General features: G+C 44.5%; 1 protein-coding gene across 1 annotated transcript in view; it reads right to left on the bottom strand.

Annotated features, from left to right (window-relative positions):
- The window catches only part of col9a1b (collagen, type IX, alpha 1b), a 123,637-nt gene extending 100,023 nt beyond the window's left edge, over positions 1–23,614 (bottom strand). Inside the window, exons 1-5 of the mRNA XM_080193166.1 lie at positions 23,481–23,614; positions 21,669–21,731; positions 20,867–20,902; positions 20,700–20,762; positions 2,903–2,956 (exon numbers count right to left, since the gene is read on the bottom strand). Of these exons, the coding sequence (XP_080049292.1) occupies positions 2,903–2,956; positions 20,700–20,762; positions 20,867–20,902; positions 21,669–21,731; positions 23,481–23,558 (294 nt within the window). The 5' untranslated portion in view covers positions 23,559–23,614. The remainder of the gene's footprint in view (positions 1–2,902; positions 2,957–20,699; positions 20,763–20,866; positions 20,903–21,668; positions 21,732–23,480) is intronic.
- Between the last annotated feature and the right edge of the window lie 1,432 nt (positions 23,615–25,046).

Below are 25,046 nucleotides of genomic sequence, written 5' to 3'. Positions count from 1 at the left end.
GCATTCAAAGGGAAATCCTGTTGACAATAGCGAGACCAGAAGATCCCACTGCCAGCTAATGGCGGACCATCTCTCATGATGGGTTGAACAGGAAATCCACTAATTGTCACAAAGGAAAGATGTAAAAGATGTGTTAGTTTCATTCGATGATTCTAGAGCAGACATTGCCCTCGAATTAATGAATCATAAAAAATGAGCTTTACAGTAAACTAAGAGCAAGGTAAGTGCTCATAGGTTTTGTGGCATTATTATCTATAATAGTGATCATTTTATGCTTAATGTTTGTAAATGCCAATAAATGCCATTGTAATCTATTATCTTAGAGAATTACTTAGAAAATTATAAAGGCACCCATTCCATCTCATGGAAAGCAGGACAGGGATTGAGATATTAGTTTAGTATCAAGCAATCTATTACGGGACTAATTTGTTCAGAAATTACCCCTAAACCCCTTGTCAGTGCCATCCCATTCCTGCTGAGGAACAATAGATTGAAAAGCGAAGGAAAGTAGAACCATGAGAATAGTGGTTCAAGTCAAGATAATCAAGTATCGCCCTCATCTCTTGGCAATGCCACCTGAAATCTGTCTTCTGAAGTATGGTTATGCCAACATATCAGTCTTTACACTCCTGTAAGGCCAGTGTAAACCAAACACAACAATGTACCATAACATGTATTAGCACAAAATTTGAAAAGGAATCATTCATTCCTTCATGTACTGCTGAGGTTTTGTAAGATTATAGTTAGAGTACATTTGAAATATTATGAGTAATTTTGGGCCCCGTGTCTAAGGAAGGATGTGCTGGCCCTGGAGGGGGTCCAGAGGAGGTTCATGATCCTGGGAATGAAAAGCTTGACATATGCGGAATGTTTGCGGTCTCTGAGTCTGTACTTGATGGCGTTTAGAATAAGGGGGATCTCATTGAAACTTACAGAATAATGAAAGGTCTGGATAGAATGGACGTGGGCAAGATTTTTCCATTAGTAGGAGAAACTAGGATCTGAGGGCAAAGCCTCAGAGCAAAGAACCGAGATGAGGAAAAATTTCTTTAGCAAGAGGGTGGTGAATCTATGGAATTCATTGCCACAGAAGTCTGTGGAGGCCAGGTCCTGAGTGTATTTAAGAGAGTTAGATACATTCTTGGTTGATAAGAAATCAAAGGTTATGGGGAAAAGGCAGGAGAATGAGTTGAGGAATTTATCAGCTATGATTGAATGAGAGAGCAGACTTGATGGGGCGAATGGCCTAATTCTGCTCCTATATGTTGTGGCCTTATGGTTCTATTTTATGATCATATGGGAAGGTTTTTAACACTCAACTGCATAGCAAAAGAAAACTTAGATTAAGTGAGGAACCCTTACTCTGTTAGCCCTAATTCCACACATTTTACCCTACCAGTCCCAGTATTTAATATTAAACAAGAAAGAGAAATATGCTGGTCCTAGCTAATTGCAGCAGTGACTCCAAAGCTATGACACTATTTGTGATGATGGCATCTGTAGTGCACTGAAGGAGATAAGAACACATGTAAACCATTCAGCCCCTCAAGTCTGTTCACCAATCAATGAGATCAGAGTTGATCAGTGACCCAACTCCATACCTTTTACTTTAATACCTTTGCTTGCCATAAAGTATCAATCTCAGGTTTCAAATATACAACTGATCTGGCATCAATTACCGTTCCCAGAAAACAATTCCAAACTTCTACCATCTTCTCACATGGAACTGTTTCCTAATTTCACCCCAGAAAGCTCCAATTTTCCGACGATGTCCCTCAGCTCTAGACTTCCTGACCAGCTTAAAATTTCTCTCAATTCACCCAATGTGTTGCTTTAATATCTTAAAACCTTGGCCAAATCACCCCCATAACTTTCTCCGTTCCAGGAAATATAACCGGAGTGTAATCTCCCCAAGTAACCCATGGAGTTCAGGGATCACTCTGGCAAATTTACACTCAACTCTCTCCAAGTTCAATATATCCTTTCACAAATGTGATGCCCAAACTTGCACCAAACTGACAGTTAATTGTCAAGCACTGTTTGAAATTTAAACCAGGCAGCTTAACCCTGACTGGTCAATGCTTGGCAATTATCTGTTAGCCACCATCAACTGGTGCATTCACCATGACAATGCCCCTACTAATGAGAGTTCACTTGCCAACCAATCAGCATTCTCTTCACATGCAATATAAATTTGTTGGTTTGCCCTTTCACTGCTATTCTTGCAAAATGTAAGTGCAAAAACTTTGATATGTCTCTTTTTTCAGCAATACTGAAGTTTTTTACTACCATATGACTAAATTGTGTTTCTCACTGGGTGTATGGGAATTATGAGTTTATTCATAAATCCCTATGGTCTACAGGGGGAGATGATGGCTTAGTGGCACTAGACTGTTAATCCAGAAACTCAGTTAATGATCTGGGGACCTGGGTTTAAATCCCACCACAGCAGATGGTGACTTTCAATTCAGTGTTTTTAAAATCTGGAATTAGGAATCTATGACAGCCATAAAACCATTGTCAGTTGTCGGAAAAACCCATCTGGTTCACTAATGTCCTTTAGGGAAGGAAATCTGATGTCCTTACCTGGTCCAGCTTATATGTGACTCGAGGCCCACAGCAATGTGGGTGACTCTCAACTGCCCTCCAACTAAGGATGGGAAATAAATGTTGGCCAGCCAGTAACGCCTATGTTCCACCAATGAATAATACAAAAGACGGAATATTTGCCTGTGCGCTTTGTGTGTTAGTACTGACCCACATATCCATTGATTAAATATCTCAGTCACTGTCATCTCTCTCTCTCTCTTCTGTTACACAGAGCAAAGTCTTGATTTAACACATTAAATATGTTCTGCACACAGCTGCATTTTATTGAGAAATCCTTTCACTCTTTACTTACCTTTGGTCCAGGTTGTCCAGGGATTCCTGGTGATCCCTCCGGTCCTGGTAATCCCTGTACATATGTGGAAATACCAGAAAACAAACATTAACCACTTTTCACCAATAGTTACACTAAACTTCAGTGACTGAAGTTTAAATATTAGTTAATATCAGCAGGCATCTTTTCCCAAAATGATACAAGGTTATTAAAATCCCAGAAGTAAATAAGATGACAGTTCTGGTTTTCCTGTAGGGACAGTTAGCCTTAGCAATTATTAATATATATTAAATATTGTGCACCAAATGCCAACTCTAACCCCAGGTTTAAAACTCTTGTCCTTATTTCCAAATCTCTCTGTGGTCTTACCCCTCCCCATTTCTGCAATCTCCTCCAAACACACAGACCTCCAGGTTAACACTGCTGCCTCACAGTGGCTAGGACTGCTGTCTCACAGCTCCAGGGATCAGTTCCAGCCTTGGGTCACTGACTGTGTGGAGTTTGCACATTCTCCCCATGTCTGCGTGGGTTTCTTCTGGGTACCCCGGTTTCCTTCCACAATCCAAAGATGTGTGGGTTAGGTGGATTAGCCGTGGTGAATGTGAACATGGTGAATATTACGGGGATAGGTGGAGGGGTGGAGAATGGGCAGGGGTGGAGCCCACTGTTTTGGAGAGTCGGTGTAGACCCGATGGGTTGATTAGCCTCCTTCTGCACTGTAGAAATAATATGGTTCTATATCTGCACCCCCTGTAATTCAGCCTCATGTGCATCCCCAATTTTAATCACTCTACCTTCAGTCACCTTGCTTTTAGCTGCCAGGATCATAAGCTCTGACATTCAATCCCTCAATCTCTTCATCTCTCAAACCTATTTTAAGACACTCCTAAAAAACCACCTCTTTGACCAATCATTTGACCACCTGTCATAATAGCTCCTAATGTGGCTCAGTGTCAATTCTTGTTTGATGGTGACCTTTGTTAAATCACAGAATCATGGAACCATACAACACAGAAGAGGCCTTTCAGCCCATCAAGTCCACACCGTCACATTAGAAACACCTGAACTCCCATCTAATCCCATCTGCCAGCTCTTGGCCCATAGCCCTGAATGTTATGATGTGCCAAGTGTTCATCCAGGTACTTTTTAAAGGATGTGAGGCATCCTGCCTCCATCACCCTCCCAGGCAGCACATTCCAGATCGCCACCCTCCTCTGGATAAAAAATGTTTTTCCTCACAACCCCCCTAAACCTCCTGTCCTCACCTTGAACCTATGTCCCCTCATGACTGACCATTCAACTAAGGGAAAAGCTGTTCCTTATCCCTGCCCCTTATAATCTTGTACACATCCATCAGGTCACCTCTCAGTCTTCTCCGCTCCAACGAAAACAACCCAAGCCTATCCAACCTCTCTTTATAATTTAAATGTTCCATCCCCGGCAACATCCTGGTGAATCTCCTCTACACTCAAAACTGCACATAGTATTTTAGCTGTGGCCTCACCAAAGTTCTATACAACTCCAACATGGCTTCCCTGTTTTTGTAATCTATGCCTTGATAGATAAAGCAAATGTCCCATATGCCTTTTTCATTACCCTACCTACATGCCCTTCCGCTTCCAGAGATCTGTGGACAAACACACCAAGGTCCCTTTGTTCCACAGAACTTCCTAGTGCCCTATCATACAGTGAGCACTTCCTTGTCAAATTATTCCTTCCAAAGTGTACCTCACCCTCCCATGCAGTGCATTCCAGACTGTCACCATCCTCTGGTTAAAAAAGATTTTCCTAATATCCCCCCAAAACCTCCTGTTCCTCACCTTGAACCTATGTCCCCTTGTGACTGACCTTTCAGGGTTAAATTCCATCTGCAATTTATCTGCCCATCTATATCTTCCTGTAGCCCAAGACACTCCACCTCACATGGCCAATCTTTGTGTCATCTGCAAACTTAAACTATATTTATAAGTATCCCCTTGTATCCCCCACAAGGTCATCGATGTCATTTATACAAATGACAAATAATAGGGAGCCTAACACAGATCCCTATGGTACTCCACTGGACACTGGCTTCCAGTTCACTTCTTACTGTGCTCACCCCAGTCCAACACTGGCATCTCCACATCATTCCAGTAACTAAAACAGCCTTCTGTCATCACCCTCTGTCTCCAACAATTCAGCCAATTCTGAATCTGGACGCTATGCAAATATATTGTGTTGTTCTGATGTTGCCACCTTCCACACCAATGCTCCCAATGTATCTTTCATTATCCTCAAATAAGAATCCCCCCTACTGAAATTGACAGGGTCTCAACCATTTTCATCCATTTCCTGTTCTCCCCCTGCCTCCCAGCACATTAGTCATCCAGACTCAAAACATTGGTTTTGTTCTCTCTCCACAGATACTGAAATGACCTGCTGAGCTTTTCCAGTATTTTATCCTTTTATTTCAGTTATTCAGTATATGTGTTTTTTTGATTTTAAATTGTTGATAGTGGTTCAATAATTTCCCATTTATACCTTCTCTAGATCCATCTTATGTTCCTCGATTGTCCCATTGGCACATGCATCATCTTCCCTTCTGTCATTTAATCTCACCTACCTTCAGTCTTCTTGGACATCTTTCCTTTTGTCCTTTCCTTCCCTTTCCCTTGTCTCTGTACTTGCTTCAATCCCATTACATACGAACGTATGAATTTGGAGCAGGCGTGAGGCCACTCTGTCCCTCGAGCCTGCTGCCCCATTCAACAAGATTATGGCTGATCTAATTGTAGCCTCAGACCCACATTCCTGCTTTCCCCAAATAACCTTTCACCCTCCCCCCCACTCTTATTAATCAAGGATCTATCCAATTCTGCCGTAAAAATATTCAAAGGATATTCCACTGCTTTTACAAGAAGAAAGTTCTAGAGACTCACCACCCTCTGAAAGAAAACATATCTTCTCATCTCTTTCTTAAATGAGTGACCCCTTATTTTGAAACAGGGACCCCTAGCTCTAGATTTTACAACAAGAGGAAAGATCCTCTCCACATCACCCTGACAAGACCACTCAGGATCTTAAAGACTTCAAACAAGTTGCCCTTTACTCTTCTAAATTCCAGCAAATACAAAGGTAGCCTGTCCAACATACTTGTCTGCAGCTACAATGCTCAGCACATTTCTTATTTTGTGATCTTCCATGTTTTTGCAGTAGATGGGTTGATGTACCTCCTAGGCCATGTGGGACATGAAATTGATAAGTTGCTAACTAACACCTTTTCCTCGTGTCATCATTGCTTCTTTGTCAGTCACCTTAAATCCCTGCCCCATGATTCCTGATCCTTCAATGGGAACAGTTTCTCCCTATCCCAAGGGGGAGGCGATGGCCCAGTGGTATTATCACTAGATTATTAATCCAGAAGTTCAGCTAATGTTCTGGGGATCCAGGTTCAAATTCCGCCAGAGCAGGTGGTGGAATTTGATTTCAATAAAAAAAATTTGGAATTAAGAATCTACTGATGACCATGAAGCAATTGTCACTGACTTCCTTTAGGGAAGGAAATCTGCCATTCTTACCCGTCTGGCTGACATGTAACTCCAGAGTCACAGCAATGTTGTTGACTCTCAATTGCCCTCCAACAGCAACTAGGGATGGACAATAAATGCTAGCCAGGCAGCGATACACATGTCCCACAAATGGATAAAAAAAATCCACCCTGTCCAGATTTCTAATGATTATCTGAAAAGAAAGAACATGCAGGACTACAGAGAGAAGGTGGGGGAGTGGTGTTTGATGATTGGTCCTTCAGAAAATACCGCTACAAACCTCGCTGTCCTCCGCACTACGTATTTTCCCACCATGGCGCATTTAATTAATGACATTGCAATTTTCCAGCTGTAAAAATCAATTCAACAAAATCAATTTTGTGCATTGGAACTCCGGCAACGTCAAGATTTATTTCTACGTTTCTCCATATAGTGACTACTCTACATAGGAATAATTGACAGCAGTGCAAATTAACTCTTCCAACACTGAGGTCAGAATTTCCAATTCAGTATACAGCCTAATCTCCAGCCAGTACAATTAATCCAATCAATAGCTCCACGTTATCTGACACCCATTGCCACTAAAATGTCCGTAATTGTTAGTTCTGTATATGCCAAGCAGTCTGTTGAAGATCAGTCATACTAAAATGACTCTGATTCACAGTTACTGCAATTGCTGTGATTATTATTGCAAAGAACTATTCTCACTGCTTCAGCTTTAATTTCAAAGTCAACTAAGTCTTTCCATTTATAAAGTGCAATACTGAACAAAAGGTTTGATCTCAAAACAAGTTTCAACCAGCAGAATCATGGGCCCCCAGCCTACAATACGCTGAGGAGAAGGCAATGGCCTAGTGGTAGTATCATTTGACTATTAATCCAGAAACTCAGCTAGTGTTCTGGGGACTCAAGTTCGAATCCCACCACGGCAGATGGTGGAATTTGATTTCAATTAAAAAAAATCTGGAACTAAAAATCTACTGATGACTACGAAACTACTTTTGATTGTCAGAAAAACCCATCTGGTTCACAAATACCCTTTAGGGAAGGAAATCTGCCACTCTTATCTGGCATAGCCTACATGTGACTCCAGAGCCACAGCAATGTGGCTAACTCTCAACCAGGGATGAGCAATAAATGCTGGCCAGCCAGCAATGCCCATGTCCCACCAATTCTTTTAAAAAGCATTTGGACAATTACATGGGTAAGGTGGGTAAGATGGGAATGGGCCAAATGTGGGCAATTGGGACTAGCTTAATGATAAAAACTGAGCGGCATAAACCAGTTAGCTGAAGGGCCTGTCTCCATGTTGTAAACCTCTATGACTCTATCATGAATTAAAAATATATATAGAGACGGTAAACCAGTTTTAGGCTTAACTGCAAAATCTCCAATGAAGCTATTTTATAGGAAGCTTAAGAACATAAGATGTAGCAGCAGGAGCAGGCCACTCAGCCCTTCGAGCCCATTCCACCATTCAATGAAATAATGGCTGATCTTCTCCTTCCACACCATTTTCTTGCCCTTGGTGTTTTTAATCAGTGGAAGTCTATCGATTTCAGTCTTGGACATGAGTCAGACTCCAGAGCCCTCTGAGGCAGAGAATTCCATAGCTAAACATTAAAGTGGCATGATCCCACTTCAAAAATAATAGCTTGAGCCAGCTTACCACCTCAGAAACCAATAACCAGAACGCCTATCCACTGCCGGCACTAATTACCCCCAGGGGCAAATAGAGACCAGAGGTGCAATTCATTAGCTCAGTTATGCGCCAACTCCCAGAAGATACTGGAGTGTCATTGAGCTGGGTAAACAACATTCTGGTCAATATTCAGTACGCAGACCAGTAGTACAAAATTCCACACTCGCCCATCTCCAATCCCGTCCTCAACCAGGGCTAAACATCCTGTCCACAAATTCTGAACCCAGCTGTGATAGCCCCAGGCAGTACGGAAGCCAAACAACCCTCCAGGAGCCCATCAATAATCTTTAGATCACCAGGTGGGTTATAACTCCAGTGATAACTGTCTGTCATGAATCTACCTCAGGATTTCCTTTCTCCCCTCAATGCTTAAGATTCCCACAGGGCAGCATGGTGGCACAGTGGTTAGCACCACTGCCTCATAGCACCAGGGACCCAGGTTCAATTCCTGGTTTGGATCATTGTCTGTGCAGACTTTGCACATTTTTCCTATGTCTGCGTGGGTTTCCTCCGGGTGCTCCAGTTTCCTCCCACAGTCTGAAAGACATGCTGGTTAGGTGCGATCCTATGCTATGGCCATGCTAAGTTCTCCCTCAGTTTATCCAAACAGGCACCTGAGTGTGGCCACTTTCACAGTTGCTTCATTGCAGTGCTAATATAAGCCTACTTGTGACAATAATAAATAAAGCTTTAAAAAATGAATATTGGAAACATTCAAGAGTGAACTTCCATGCAACAACTCCTTCAGAGTGGAGACAGGACTGCTGAGGTCTCACAAGGAACAGGTGTTTCAGCGTGGAAACATGGGCCTGAATTTTCAGGATGGTGAGTGCTTAGCACCTTAATCTGACAGGCCTGCAGCCACTTCATGCCCAGTTGTGCTCTGATTGACAATGGAGGTAAGTCATCACCTCGGAGACCTGTCAGCCATTCTGATTTGCCAATGGATCTCCAGTTCCTCCAAGCACAGTGCTGCAGTGGCCTGAAGTGGTACTGTAGTGGCCAAGCCTGAGACTACATCCCAGGGTTGGAAATCAGCTGAGTCCTGGGGGTTGTAGGGTGGGGGAGGATAGGGATTGTTCTAGGAGGTCAGGGTGACTTCAGTATCAGTAGAGGTGGGGGAGGACGGTAGGAAATAGGAGAGGAAAGGCCAGAGCTGGTACCTGAGAGGAGTGTGCCTTCCCAGCCTGGAGGCACTTTCCTGATTGAAACATGATCCCACTTCCCCGGGCATCAGGAAATCATCAGACACCTGCCTGCCTAAAACTTGAGGCTGGGCAGAGAAAGGTACTTGAGTGGCCATTAAGTAGACAGTTTAAGACTTCCTTGCCTTCCCCATCCCACTGTAAAATCATGTCTGGGTCAGAGCATCAGGAATCATGGAGGGAATCCCATCCACGGAATTTTACAACCCTCTACCAAAAATGTCGAGAAACCACAATCCAAGCTTTGAATTACCAGGAAGTAGTACCATAAAAGAAGCACTATTTTAATTCACTGGCCTGGATTTTGAGATCAGCAGCAAGGAACAATTGCTCACCTCACTGGCAGTCACTACCTGGGAGGGAAACTTCACAATCTTTAAAAAGTATGTGGCTGAGCACATGAAATGTCCTAACATTCAAGGAACCAAGTGCTGGAAAGTGGGATTAGTGCAGATCTAATATGGTTCGCCGGCACAGATTCAATGGGCCAAAAGGGCCTCCTCTGTACTGCATGTCTCTATGACTCACCAACATGTTTTTAAAGTGCAGACTAACTGTAATCCAGTATCTGATCCAGCACAACATTCTCTACAGGAGGTCTGTGAACTGGTCAACAAACAGCAAGGGTCATCACCAGATTGTACAATTTCTCACTGAGCCACGTAGAGACTAAATCAAATTAAGAGTTCAAGTTAGATTTGAATCTAATAGAAAGCAAAAGAAGGTGAAAGAAAGGATAAAGGGGAGATAAAAGAGACAGAAAAGCTTTAAAACAAAACTCCAGCGTTGGTTGCCATTGAAGGGAATGAGACTTCACACCTGTAAAATTATATTTTCCTGGCCAGATAGGCTGTTCAACAATTATTATTAATTATCAGCACAACGAGCACTCACTTTCTCCCGAATGCACCAGTTTTAAGTTTCTCTGCTGCTTTTTGGGTGAACCAGTGAGCAAGTTCAAACTGTTATAGTGATTTGTATGCCTTGTTTCTCAGTAAGATTGCAAAGGCGCATCTTGTGTGTGGTGGCATGGACAATCTCCAATAGAAACTTTTGGATTTCCTTCTTTGACTGTGTGTGCAGACGTCAGAAGTTGATGTTTCATTTTCTTCACAATACCTGTGACTGTTGAGAGCCTCACCTTTGTTCGCAGCAATAATTTATGTTTATATACCACCTTTAATATAATGAAACATCCCACACAGGAGCATTATAAAATGAAGTATGACACCAGGCCACATAAGGAGATATTAGAGCAGATGGCCAAAAGTTTGGTTAAAGAGATTCTATGAGTGTCTTGATGGAGGGAAGGTAGTGAAGTGCAGAGGTGCAGGGAGGGAATTCCAGAGCTTGGGGATGAGACAACAGAAGGTACAGTAACCAGGGATGGAGCAATTATAATTGGGAATTCACAAGTGGCCTTAATTACACAGATATTGTTGGAGTTTGTTGTGGTGTGTAGAGGAATACAGAGATGGAGGGAGACCACGGAGGGATTTGAAAACAAGGACGAGAATTGTAAAATCAAGACTTTATTTCATCAAGAGAACACAGTTCAGCGAGCATAGCAGAATAAAACATGTTGCAAGTTAAGACTAGCTGCAGAGTTTTGGATAATGGTTAATTTATTGAACATGGGAGATCAGCCGAGTACAGAAATCCTGAGTTGATGTGCACCTTTTACCTTTGATTTTGTTGTGGATCCGATATATGGTTTGCTTCATTTACGCAAAGACTTCATTTTAAGATATTTCTGCCTATGCAATTACATTTAAATACTAAGCTTAAAAAAATTAACATGCTGACATTTTAAGCTCAGCAGGCATGTTGGGATTAGCTTGAAAAATTCACTGTATTCTTTGAAAGTACAATGCTAGCAGAAACAAGCTTTCACATAAGCCAAAACAATGGCTTCCTGGCCACAGCTGCAAATTGTTTATGAAAGTTAGAGACGGCTTGTATCAAACAATTTCTATGTGAGATAATGGCAAACTTATAGTTCTGTATTCAGCCATATGTTTTTCAGTTGGTTTGGGTCAAGTCTGGTTTTGAGACCAGTACAATACTGGCCTTTGATAGTATCTCTCTCTCTCTCTCCCAGTTTTTTTCGCTTTCTGTTATGTGTTAATTTTAAATTATGCTCAATAAAAGAAATACAACTATTCTGAGGAATGAATGGACCCTACAGATTTACGTATTATTTGCTTTAAATAATTAATGGTTCATTTCTCTCATTCTTGTTTTTCTCTCTCTCTCTGAATGGATACAGAAAGTGAAATTGCAAAGGTGTGTTGCTGTACCTGTAAATATTTTACACAGATGCCATGTGAGTAGCAACCTTTGCCGGGAGTAGTACGTTGTGCAATTGCTTGAGATTTACAGCCTCCTCTTCAACTATCCTTTGAGTTTATTTATTAGTGTCACAAGGAGGCTTATATTAACACTGCAATGAAGTTACTGTGAAAATCCCCTAGTTGCCATACCCCAGCATCTGTTCAGGTACATTGAGGGGGAATTTAGCATGGCCAATGTACCTAACTAGCATGTCTTTCAGACTGCAGGAGGAAACCAGAGGAAACCCGTGCAGACACAGGGAGAACATCAAGACTGCGCAGACAGTGACCGAAGTCAGGAATTGAACCTGGGTCCCCGGCGCTATGAAGCAGCAGTGCTAACCACTGTGCCGCCATGCCTGGGGCAGGTGGAGAGAAATAATTTTGTCTTGTGGGGTGTCCACAACAAGAGGCAAACCTTAAAATTAGAGACAGGCCATTCAGGGCTGATGTCAAGAAGCACTTTATCACACAAAGTGTACTGAGAATGTGGAACTCTCTCCCCAGAAAGTGGTTGAGATTGGCATGCAATAGAAAATTTCAAAAAGAAATGTACCTAACCAGCAGATCTTTCAAACTGTGGGAGGAAACCACAGCACCCAGAGGAAACCCATGCAGATATGAGGAGTACATGCAGATTCCCCACAGATGGTTTCCCAAGCTGGGAATCAAACCTGGCACTGAGAGACAGCAGTGCTAACCGCTGTGAACCATACAGACTATACGGACTGCAATATACAAAAACACAAGAAATAGGAGTAGGCCACCAGGGCCTTCAAGCCTGCCCCAACATTCAATATAATTCAATACTGATCTATGCCAGCCTTAGTTATTTTTCTGTGCCATTTCTCCATCGCTCCTCTATCCCTTGATCTATCAAATATTTATCCACCTCCACTTTAAATACTTCTAATGATCTACCCCTTGAGGCAGAGACTCAGCACCCTCTGCAAGAAGAAATTTCTATACACCTCAGTTTTAAGTAACTGTCCCTTTTTTCTTGTAGCTATGTTTCCTTGTTTGAGACTCTCCCACTAGTGAAAATATCTCACCATCCATCCTGTCAAGCCCCCTCAGGATCTTGTGTGTTTGGATAAGGTCACCCCTCACTCTACTAAACTCCAAGGAATACAGACCTAGACTATTTAGTCCCTCTTGATAGGACAACCCTCTCATCTCAGGAATTATAGTGGTTTCTCCTTTATATCTTTGCAGTTACTGTAGACCAGAATTAATCATAAGGTTGGTGCTATTCCAACACAGCTGCCTGGCTTGCTTTGGGCAGTTTTATAAATCTGTACTCTTGGCTGAAGTCTCAGTAAGCAGTTGGGCCTGGGCAGCACAGTGGCTAGCATTGCTGTCTCACAGCATCAGGGACTAGGATTCAATTCCCGGCTTAGGTCACTGTCTGTGTGGAGTTTGCACATTCTCGCTGTGTCTGTGTGGGTCTTCTCCAGGTGTTCTAGTTTCCTCCCACAGTCCAAGGGTGTTCGGATTAGCTTGATTGGCCATGGTAAACTGCCACATAGTGTCAGGGGGACTAGCAGGGTAAATAAGTGGGTCAAGGGGATAGGGCCTGGGTGGGGTTGTGATCAGTGCAGATTTGATGGGCCAAATGGTCTCCTTCTGCACTGTAAGGATTCTATGAATCTCTGATTTTGGCAGGCATTCTCCCAGCATTCATTCAAATGGGCACAAAATCACCGACCCAAATTTCTGATGTCTAGTCAAAGCAGATGAAAGTCAAGCCAGGAGCACAAATTCGCACACTGGTCTTTCTGGACTCTTTCTGACTGCATTGGGTAATCTGCAACTTTAAATAGTGTTTCTCTCACAATCATCAAATTACTTGTTCTGTTTTTGCAGATCAAGTGTCAGAGCAACAGGGTACCGAAAGAGACAACTTGTGCAGGACAAATTCCAACAGCGTCAAGGGAGCTTTTAACAACTTAAACTCTTGTCTAATATGGCTCTATTCGAGAAATCAGCAATACTGAATATACCGTTAGATATATATCGGAGTTCTGCCTCGGCCGACAGTTAGAAGAAAGGCTGTGCTTGGGTACCCGGCAGTTTCCCCAGCGACCAATGCATTTTCCAAAGACCCTGCTTCAGCAAGCAATGATTTGACACACTTTCAGATGCCTGAATCCAAGTGGACAGGGCGTTCATTGTATGAAGCTTTGCTGCTGCCGTTCCAGTTTGCAGAGTCTCTGAATCAAGTTCCTGTGTACACCTAGTTTGGTTTCAAAACTGTCAAGAGGAATTTTGTGGGCCATGTGTACGATTTTGGAATGGACTTTATAATGTCACTCAAGAGGAGCTCAAAGCAACACGTCCACATGCAAACTCTTTCAAGCATAAGTCTGAAACAGGCCACTGGCAGCTGGCTGGCAAAAATTCCAAACAATGTTTTCTTTCGCACTGTTTAGGGGAGATGGTGGCACAGTGGTAATGTCACTGGACTAGTAATCCAGAGGCCCAACCTAATTCTCTGGGGATAAGGGTTCAAATTCCACCACAGCAGCTGATGGAATTCAAATTCAATTAATAAAATCTGAAATATGGAACTAGTTTCAGTAACAGTGACTGTGAAACTATCATCGATTGTAGTAAAAACACTTCTGGTCAACCACATTGCTGTGGGAAGGAAATCTGCTGAACCTAACCTGGGTGACACAGTGGCACAGTGGTTAGCACTGCTGTCTACAGCACCACGAATCTGGGTTCAATTCCCAGCTTGGGTCACTGCCTTTGCGGAGCATGCATGTTCTCCCCGTATCTGTGTGGGTTTCCTCTGGGTGTTCCAGTTTCCTCCGACAGTCCGAAAGATGTGTTGTTTAGATGCACTGGTCATGCTGAATTCTCCCTCAATGTACCTGGACAGGTGCCGGAGTGTGGTGACAAGGGGATTTTCACAGTAACTTCATTGCAGTGTTAATGTAAGCCTACTTGTGATACTAATAAACTAACTTAATGTGGCTGACTCTTAACTGCCCTCTGAAATGGCCAAGCAAGCCACTCAGTTCAAGGGGCAATTAGGGATGGGCAACAAATTTATTAGGATGCTACCTGGACTTGATGGTTTGAGTTATAAGGAGATGCTGGAGTGTAGAGGGCTTAGGGATGATCTTGTAGAGGTCTATAAAATAACAAGGAGCATAGATAAGGTCAATTGTCAACATCTTTTCCCAAAGGTTGGGGAGACTAAAACTAGAAGGCATAGGTTTAAGGTGAGAGAGGAGAGATATAAAAGGGTCCAGAGGGGCAATTTTTTCACTCAGAGGGTGGTGAGTGCAGAGCTGCCAGAGGCAGTAGTAGAAGTGGGTACAATTTTGCCATTTAAAAAGCATTTAGGCAGTTACATTGGTAAGATGGGTATAGATGGATATGGGCAATTGGGACTAGTTTAGTGGTAAAAACTGTTTGGCATGGACAAGTTGGGCCGAAGGGCCTGTTTTCATATTGTAACCCTATGACTCTAAATGCTGGCCCTGCCAACAATGGCCACATCCCATGAACAAAAAAATAATTTTGGATAATATGCTTGTGCATACCACCCCTTTAATTTAAATCTGGAACTATTATCCACTATAAAGTCTTAAAGGAAACAATTAAAGTGCTTCTGGTAGAGAGTGACAGAAGCAGTGAATCATTGATTTAAGTGAGGGGGGAGGAACAGACCAGGAATCAGAGATGGAAAAGCAGCAAGAATCCAAGGCAAAGTAGGAAGGCAGATGGGGAGTTTGGGACGTCATTTCAGAATGGCCTATATTGCATGATTGACTTTTGCAGTTTATTTTTCTGTTTTTTTAATTTGGAAAGTGAATTTTACAAATAGATCTATGTTCAAAGGAACATCGGTCACGTGAAAGTGCTGACGGCAGTTCCATCCCGGCATTGGCAACTGATATAGATAGGAAAACCAGAGACAACTAAGCAGGGAAATACTAAGAAGCCCTGGAATACTAACACTAATGGCACAGTGACACAATGGTTAGCACTGCTGCCTCACAGCGCCAGGGACCCGGGTTTAATTCTGGTATTGGGTCACTGGAATCTGCCATTCTCCCTGTGTCTGCATGGGTTTCCTCCAGGTGCTCCAGTTTCCTCCCACTGTCCCAAGATGTGCAGGTTGGGTGGATTGGCCATTCCCCTTAGTATCCCAAGATGTGTAGATGAGGGGGATTAGCCACGGTAAATGTGTGGAGTTATAGGAATGGGGCGGGTGTGCACCAGGGTGAGATGCTCTGTCAGAGACCCAGAGTTGACTTGTTGGGATGAATGGCTTCCTTCTGCATTGTAGGGATTCCATGGGATGCCACCAACTTTGCCTGACCCAAGTCCATCTCAAACTATCAGATTCATCAATAAGGTAAACAGAGCTGCTGTTAATTCAGGTGACTAGACACAGGCTGCACCACAGCTTTTGCACCAATGCAAAACTTTATATGGATCGACACACACTGTAATGCGTCTAGAAACATTTAAGACAAACTATTCTTCGAAGTTTATTTTGTCAATTATCATTTCAATCTACCCTTTGAATTACCACAATACTCTAAACGTGGCAGGTTTCTTTTTAATTCATTCATGGGCGGCACAGTGGCACAGTGGTTAGCACTGCTGCTTCACAGCTCCAGGGACCTGGGTTCGATTCCTGGCTTGGGTCACTGTCTATGTGGTGTTTGCACATTCTCCTCCTGTCTGCGTGTGTTTCCTCCCACAGTCCAAAGATGTGCGGGTTAGGTTGATTGGCCATGCGAAAATTGCCCCTTAGTGTCCTGAGATGTGTAGGTTAGAGGGATTAGCAGGTAAATGTGTAGGGATATGGGGGTAGGGCCTGGGTGGGATTGTGCTCAGTGCAGACTTGATGGGCCAGATGGCCTCTTTCTGCACTGTAGGGTTTCTATGATTCTATGGGACATGGACGTCGCCTGATCAAACAACCTTTTCTCCCATCTCTAACACTTCCATATTAACAAACCCCCACGCTCTTGTTTTAATGGCCCATTGATATACTCCTGTGTTGTTCAGCAATTGAATACAGTTTTCTGGAGGATTGGTAACTTCATTAAAAGTTCAGGCAAATTGTGAGCTAAAATGCCAACTGAAGAAAGAAAAAAATGTTTCTTTCCAAAAGAAAGATGAATGATTTCTCATGTTGCAAAATGGTTGTAACTTGTCACTGCCTGACCTTACTTGGCCTGGCCTACATGTAGCTCCAGAACCACAGCAATGTGGTTGACTCTCCAATGGCAACTAGGGATAGGCAATAAATATTGGCCAGCCAGTGAGGTGGCATTACATTAACATTGCAGTGAAGTTATTGTGAAATCTCCTAGTCACCACATTCCAGTGCCTCTTTGGGTAGACTAAGGGAGAATTGAGTATGGTCAATGCACCTAACCAGCACGTCTTTCGGACTGTGGGAGGAAACCAACACAGACACAGGGAGAACATGCAGACTCCCCAGACAGTGACCTAAGCCAGGAGTGGAACCCGGATCCCTGGCACTCTGAGGCAGCGAGGTAACCCCCGTGACTTGCCTGGGTTTGCAAAACCTCACTTACTGTACTGTCTGGAGACAATACACATCTCTTTAACCTGTGATCAGTGCTCCTTCCACTCACATTATCAGCCACTTCAGGTCTTGAACAGCAGGTTAGGTGTAAGGATTCGCATTCTAATCAGTAATCTCTAAACTGTCTGTGCTTTATATGCTCTGTCTGAGGCCAGAACTCTCCATTCACCTGACGAAGGGGCTAACCCCGAAAGCTTGTGAGTATATTATCAAATAAATAGGTTGGACTAAAACCTGGTGTTGTCAGACTTTTTACTCTGAGGCAGCAGCACTAACCATTGTGCCACCGTGTACAGGATAGTGAATTTGTGGAGTTCTCTACCACAGAAGTTTGTGGAGGTCAAATCACTGAATGTAAGGAAGACATAAATAGATTTCTGGACACCAAAGGCATCAAGGGGTATGGGGAGAGAGTAGGTTTGAGATTGAGGATCAGTCTGAATGGTGGAGTAGACCCGAGGGGCTGAATGGCCTACTATGGCTCCTAGTTTCTATGTTTATTCATTTTCGTAGAATCCCTACATTGCGGAAGGAAGCCATTCGGCCCATCGAACCTACACCAACAACAAGCCCACCCAGGTCCTATCCCCATAATCTCACGTCTATCCTGCTAATCCTCTGATACTGAGGGAGAATTTAGCATGGTCAATGCACCTAACCAGCACATCTTTGAACTGTGGGACGAAATCGGAGCCCCTGAAGGAAACCCATGCAGACACGGGGAGAATGTGCAAACTCCACACAGACAGGGACCCGAGGTCGGAACTGAACCTGGGTCGCTGTATCTTCAAAACATACAAAAGCAAAATACAGCAGATGCTGGAAAACTGAAAAAAACCAAAAATGCTGGAAATACTCAACAAGTCATGCAGCTGTGGAGAGGGAGAGTCAAAGCTCATGCACTGATGAAAGGTCACAGACCTGAAACCTTGGCCGCAATTCTCCCATCCCAACCCACAACTTTTCTGGGGGTCGGGGGTGGGAGATGCACGTTGCTGGCCTTGTTCCGGGATTTGTGCATACACTGGGAATGCATGCGCATCTCCCAGAGCCAGCGAACAGTCATCAGTCAGGCCATGCTGGAAAATCAGCAGGGAGACAGGTAAGTAATGTGAATCTGTTTTTAATATGTTTTAAATATCTTTTAAATATAATTATCAGGAACTCATCAGTCCTGACTGAAGCTCCCACCCTGCCAGGGAAACTAGCGGGAGATCCCGTTGGAATGAAAGGGGACAATTGAGACCCCCAGGGGGTGGGCTCCCTTGCAGTGCCAGCCTGTGCCCTGACACTGCTCAAGGGCAAAGTGCCCATGCCCAGGGGACATCTTAGCACTGCCCATTGGGCAGTGCCAAGGGGATGGGGCCTATTGTTGGGGGGTCAGGGGCAATTGGTGAGGGGGTGGGGGGATCCCCTGCCACTCTGCAGACAGGATCGCTCTGGGATGGAGGGAGGGCAGTGATTGGGGCGGGCTGGGAGGGTGTGGGGGTGGGGGGGTGGTGTCTGCTGGGCGGCCAGGGTGGGGTGCTTGCTGCCTTCTTGGTGGTGGTGGGGGGAAGATGGGAAGATGTCTGACCCCAGAGGGTGGGCAACGGCAGGGGGGTCAGGCCTGGCCCAGGATTTGTTGTGGAGACCGCGATCAGGTTGTGGGAAGGGTTGGAGGAGCAGCACTACGGAGGTCCCAGGCTGGCCAGCAATCGAGCTGGCCAACAAACGGGGAGACTGACACATCGGAACCACACGCAGAGTTCCAGTACTGTCAGGCTCCGGTGCAAATAGGCCCCATCCCCCTGGCTTTTTTAATGAGATGCATGACTAGGACCTCTGCATTGCACAGTGTGCAAAGATTCGGGTGAGAAGTTGAACTGAGAAACAGTTGGGATCTCGAAGAGTTTTCCCGCCAATTCAGCAGTTTTGGGAAAATCGCAGCCCTTAACTCTGCTTGTCTCTCCACAGAGGTTGCCTGAACTGTTCTGAACTGAACTGACCTGCTCAATACTTCCAGCATTTTCTTTTCAACACATACAGTAAGAGTCACTTAAAACTTTCCTGTTGCCAACTTGGGTTTGGCAAATTCAGAAGGTTTTATCGCCTGACCACCTGATGCTAACCATGCACCCCCCCCCTCCCCCGTCCCTGCCATCATTGGTCAGCCAGTCTGTCATCCTCACACTACCCACAAGACCAGGACCAATTGAAAGCTGTCCAGAATGGCACTTGCCTAATTGGGTGATTCATGATTCAATCCAACAACCTACCACCCCCAACTCCTCCCAGGTCCTGATGTCTTTATAGCTAGCAAATAAATATGTTGAAATTAATCAATCATGAAAAGGCACTGCAACTCTGCTGCTGTGCTTTTTACTTCTCCCTGGGGCAGGGTCGGAAGATGAATTCCCGCAGCCTACAGTGCAATCCTGGAGGAATCGGGAACCTAATCGTTTGTCATGGAGACTGCTTGGCTGTGAAAATCCCCTTTGGCTGATTCTGCCTTTTCCAGATTCAGGAAGATGAGAAAATGGTGCAGGTTAGGGACTGAAACCCTCCCCCTGGTCCTTCCACCCCAGCCCTCTTCCTGAAGGCAGGAGGAGACCACTGCATCCCCACTGCCCTCCTCCCCTCGAGAGCCTGGGGAGCAACCTCTTCCCCCGCCCACTCTGGAACGCCAGGGAAAAGCTCAAGACCATCCCCACAACCCTCCACCTCAATCCCCAGAGGACCGGGGGGATATCCATCCTCCCTGAGATTTGGAGGCCAACCTCAACCCATCCCCACTCCCTTTCTGACAGCCGGGGAAACCCACTCACCTGCTCTCTGGAGGGTGAGCGGAAATGTCTCCACTCCCTCCCACACTGCCCCAGAGGGCTAAGGAAGGCCCACCCACCCAACACTCACTGAGGGTGAGGGAGACCATACTACCCACAATTTTGAGGGCTAGGGGAGATACTCATCCACTTCTGAGGGCCAGGAGGAACTCAGCCCCACTCTGAGGGCTTGGAAGAAACCATTCCTGCACCCACCCCTTTCCCCACTCCCCAACCTACCGCCCCCTCTGGCACCCCAAGGCTCAGGGCAGACCAGCTGCACCCTCCTGAGGATTAGAGGAGACCTTGCTTCCTCCCCCCCACCCCACTCCAAGGCTCAGGGCCTGCCCCCCTGGGACCAGGGGAGACCCTCCTCCTCTCTCTGGTGTCGAGTACTGCATTATTTTCAGACTGTGTGGATTTTTCTGTTGATTTTTAATGTTGATAATATACAGGCTGGCACAATAAGGGTCTTGTTTCCAGTGGAAGAGCTGGAATACATCTCTTTAACTCCTTCAGGCCTGGTTTCCTGTAAGTTACACAGTGGCTCTCACACACATACACAAAACTGCCAACACTGCTGGGTTCTGCCAATGTTACTGCCAAGTTAATACTATTTGCTAGCCTCCAGCTATGATCATTTCAAAATAAATTTGGACTTACATCTGCTCCTGGTTGTCCCACCAATCCGGCCGCGCCTCTGGGACCGGAATCACCTTTCGGACCCTGTAAAAATTCAGAGAGAGAGAGCAAGAGAGTTTCATGTCACTGATTCAATTCTTACAGCTACATCCTCATGATGAACATAGAGAGAAGGAGAATGAACTTACCGGGGGACCCGGGGAACCATCTGGACCACGATCCCCCTAAAGGTAATCACAAAGTGAACAATTTATTTTGGTTATAGAGTTTAAAACGCATTGTCTTTCTCCAGAGAGAGAGAGGGAGATCTGGGTGGAGACTCAGATTGGCAGGGGTTGGGTGGGGGGGGGGTGCACATGTTAAAAAGACTTCAATACAATAATCTTCTTTTTCAATAGGTGATTGAGCTTATTCTGTTCCAATCGGATCCACAGCCCTCGCTCTGGGGGCTTTATAAAATAGCTGGTCCCTCTGTACAAACTCAACTCCTCACATAAACTCATCCAACACCTCCTTATATAGACTGCTGGTGGTGCTCAAGTAGGGGGAGGGGAAAGCGGAAAATGGAGGGGTGGGGAATGGGGAGAGAGAATGAGGATGGGTGGGAGTGGTGAGGGTGTGGGGGATGGGGAGGGGGAAAGGGAGTGAGATGAATGTGAGGGGATAGGGGAATGGGGAGGGGTGAAAATGTGCAGGCAGTAGGGATTGGGGGGTGTGGGGAACAGGGAGGGGGAATGGGGAGGGGGTGGAGGATAGGAAGGAGGCAAGGAATGGGGAGGGGGTAAGGAATGGGAAGAGGGGAGGGGGTGGGGAACGGGGAGGGAGTGGGGAATGGGGAAGTGGTAGGGAATGAGGAGGGGTGGGGAGTGGGGAATGGGGATGGTTTGAGGAATGGGGAGGGGATGGGGGAGGGAGTAGGGAATGGGGATGTGAGTAGGGAATTGGAGATTGGGAGGGAAGCCATTAACAAGATTTTTCCCAATGACTTACATCAATGCCATCCACTCCCGGGACTCCGGCCAGACCTGGGAGAACCAACTCGTCAGGTGAAACCTACAGTTTGAAAGCCATGAAGAAAAGTCTGAATTATTTGTTAAATAATCAAAAGCCATTTAGTGTTGGTCAAGTAAAGCAGCTATAGAATTAAAATAATTAACGTTCCTGTATAAATGCTGCATTTAGAACACATTTATTTTGGCATTGGTGAATATTCAATAAGGAACAACATCCATCCTAGTTCTCTAATAATTTTTAACTTTGAAACATTCCCACACTTTGAACAAGCAAAACGGTTTAAATAATTTTATACACTTTGTTACTTCTATTCCCACTCTTAATTTACCTTAACCCCTGAATCAATGTAGGTTAAACCCTGGGCGTGGTGTCAATTAAACTCCTGGGTTAGTGTTGGTTAAACCTCTGGGTTAATGTAGATTAAACTCCTAGGTTAGTGTCGATTAAACCCCTGGGTTAGTGTCGGTTAAACCCCTGGGTTAATGTAAATTAAACCCCTGGGTTGGTGTAGGTTAAATCTCTGGGTTGGTGTAGGTTAAACCTCTGGGTTGGTGTAGGTTAAACCTCTGGGTTGGTGTTGGTTAAACGCCAAGGTTAGTGTAGATTAAACCCCTGGGTTAGTGTAGATTAAACCCCTGGGTTAATGTAGATTAAACTCCTGGGTTAGTGTAGGTTAAACTCCTAGGTTAACGTAGATTAAACTCCTAGGTTAGTGTTGGTTAAACTCCTGGGTTAGTGTTGGTTAAACTCCTGGGTTAGTGTTGGTTAAACCCTGGGTTAGAGTAGTTAAACTCCTTGGTTAATGTAGATTAAACTCCTGGGTTAGTGTTGGTTAAATCTTGGGTTAATGTAGATTAAAATCCTAGATTAGTGAGATTAAACTCCTGGGTTAGTGTAGATTAAATTCCTAGGTTAGTGTTTGTTAAACCCCTGGGTTGATGTAGGTTAAACTCCTGCGCTAGTGAGATTAAAGCCCTGAGTTAATGTTGGTTAAACTCTATGTTAGTGAGATTAAACCCTGGGTTTGTGTAGGTTAAACTCCTGGGTTAGTGTTTGTTAAAATTCTATTTAGAGAAAGCGATTTCCTGCTGTTTGAAATAACATTCGTAATTTAAACAATGAATTCTTCCCTGCGCTCAAAGTGATACGCCAAGTCACAGGATGTGTGATATAGATCAAAAGAATAAACTGCAGAACAGAATGCAATGTGAATCGTCAGCATGCTTTGCCAAAGTACCCTAATCGTTGATCCTCTCTCCCCAGTTTTACATTTCTAACTCCCAGTCCAGCTCTCCTCAGTGACCAGGCAGCTGACTGGAGACCATCACCATCAGGGGAATGGACAACCCATTCAGACCACTGTATCCCTGAAGCCACCCAGGGAAGTAGCTGCCACTGTCCAGCTGTTAATGTCTCCAAAAAAGTTAGATTTAATCGAATAAAGTTCAGTGGTAGAATCACTTTACCACCAGAAAATGTGCAGGGTGATTTCCCGGTGTGATAAGCCTTTACAATGAATGATATAGCAATGGCCCAGTATTGCTGAATCTATCGGGAGAAACAGAGCGCAGGAGATGTGGCACCTCGTTTCAGTCACTCGGTATAATGCATTAGAACAGTGGTAGTTTATTAAACCCTTCCCATGTCAATGCTTTCTGTTTTAGTACATTTTCAGTGAGAACATTTTGGTGCAAAGGCAATAAAATCTGGGCACCGAGGCTGGAATAAGAATCCGCCGCCAATCCGTAAAGAATTAGGACCGCAAGGTTAAAATTAATATCCACTTACTTGAGTTAAACTGAGACGCACTATCTGTAGAAAAACCACGAGATACAAGAGTCCACATCGCCTCTTGGAGTTCACCATGATCACTCAATGGCCAGGTTATATTATCTCTCGTCTTTCCTCTCCTCTCAGTTAACTGTTCGGCCCCCAAGAAAAATCTTCCTTCGCTATCCCCGACTAAAGCTCTGGCATAGCAATGAAACCTCATGTTTATTAATATTGGGCTGTCAGGCTCCGCGATTGGACGGGTTTGACAGACAGAGGTGTTCCCAGGTTAATATCCATACATTTTCCATAAACTTGATCCAACCTCTCCTAATCGTGCTGTTTTACTATTTTTTAAAGGTTTATGAGACTATCCCTGAGTTTTTGCAATCGTATCAAATAACATCATTTATTTTTACAGAAGTCAGTCTTGGGAATAGCAGGTCCTATTTACTTACCGAGGGTCGGACAGGAAGTTGAGAGTAGGTTTCGCGGTGTGCTTGATTGCAAATCAAACTGGATCAGAGAGAATTACAGTGAAGATCAGATACAGTCATAAACAGCTCATTAACTACAGAGAGCAACTAAAATCCCTGACCATTAAGGTCTCATTTTAACCTGCCAGCCAATGATCATAGAATCCCGAGGAGGCCATTTGGCCCATCGAGTCTACACAACAACCCCACCCTGGCCTTATCCCAGCAACCCCACATATTTACCCTGCTAATCCCTCTAACCTATGCATCCCGGAACACTAAAGGGCAATTTAACATGGCCAATGCATTTAACCTACACATCTTTGGAGTGTGGGAGGAAACCAGAGCACCCGGAGGAAACCCACGCAGACATAGGGAGAAAGTGCAGACTCCGCACAGACAACGATCCAAGCCGGGATTCAAACCCAGAATTCTGGTGCTGTAAGGCAGCAGCGCTAACCAATGTGCCACCATCAAATGCACGTGTGTTTGCTTTTCCTTCAAAGGTAGATATTTCGCCGTAAAAACTATGAAGTAAGAAAAATTGTATTTTGTTTAGTGATGGCGATGCTTAAAGGACGTTGCATGGAGCAATGAAGGCCAGTACCTTTTGTTTTCATATATAATTGGCCAGCACGGTAACACAGTGGTTAGCACGGTTGCCTCACTGCACCAGAGACCCAAGTTCAATTCTGGCCTTGGGTGACTGTCTGGAGTTTGCACATTGTTTACGTGGGTTTTCTCTGAGTGCTCCGGTTTCCTCCCACACTCCAAAAATGTGCGGGTTAGGTTGATTGGCCAAGCTAAATCAGCCCTTAGTGTCGGGGGGATTAGTAGGATACATGTGCGGGGTTACAGAGATACTGTGGGATTGTTGTTGGTGCATGCTTCATGGGCCGAATGGCTTCCTTCTGCACTATAGGGATTCGATGATAATTGCTCATTACCGTTGATATTCAAATTCATCACATATTACGAAATACAGGTTCAGAATTTTATATTAGGGCCTGTACAATGAAAATATTCAAAATAACTCAAAAACAATAGAAGCTGGGGAATCACAGAAGCGTAGTGGTTAGCACTGCTGCCTCACAGAGTCAGGGACCCA

This window comes from Carcharhinus amblyrhynchos, chromosome 7 (genome assembly GCF_965287045.1).
Source record: "Carcharhinus amblyrhynchos chromosome 7, sCarAmb.v2.hapA, whole genome shotgun sequence".
Taxonomy (NCBI): Eukaryota; Metazoa; Chordata; class Chondrichthyes; order Carcharhiniformes; family Carcharhinidae; genus Carcharhinus; species Carcharhinus amblyrhynchos.
The sequence above is the reverse complement of the archived record's forward strand: the minus strand, read 5'-3'. Positions and strand labels throughout refer to the sequence as shown.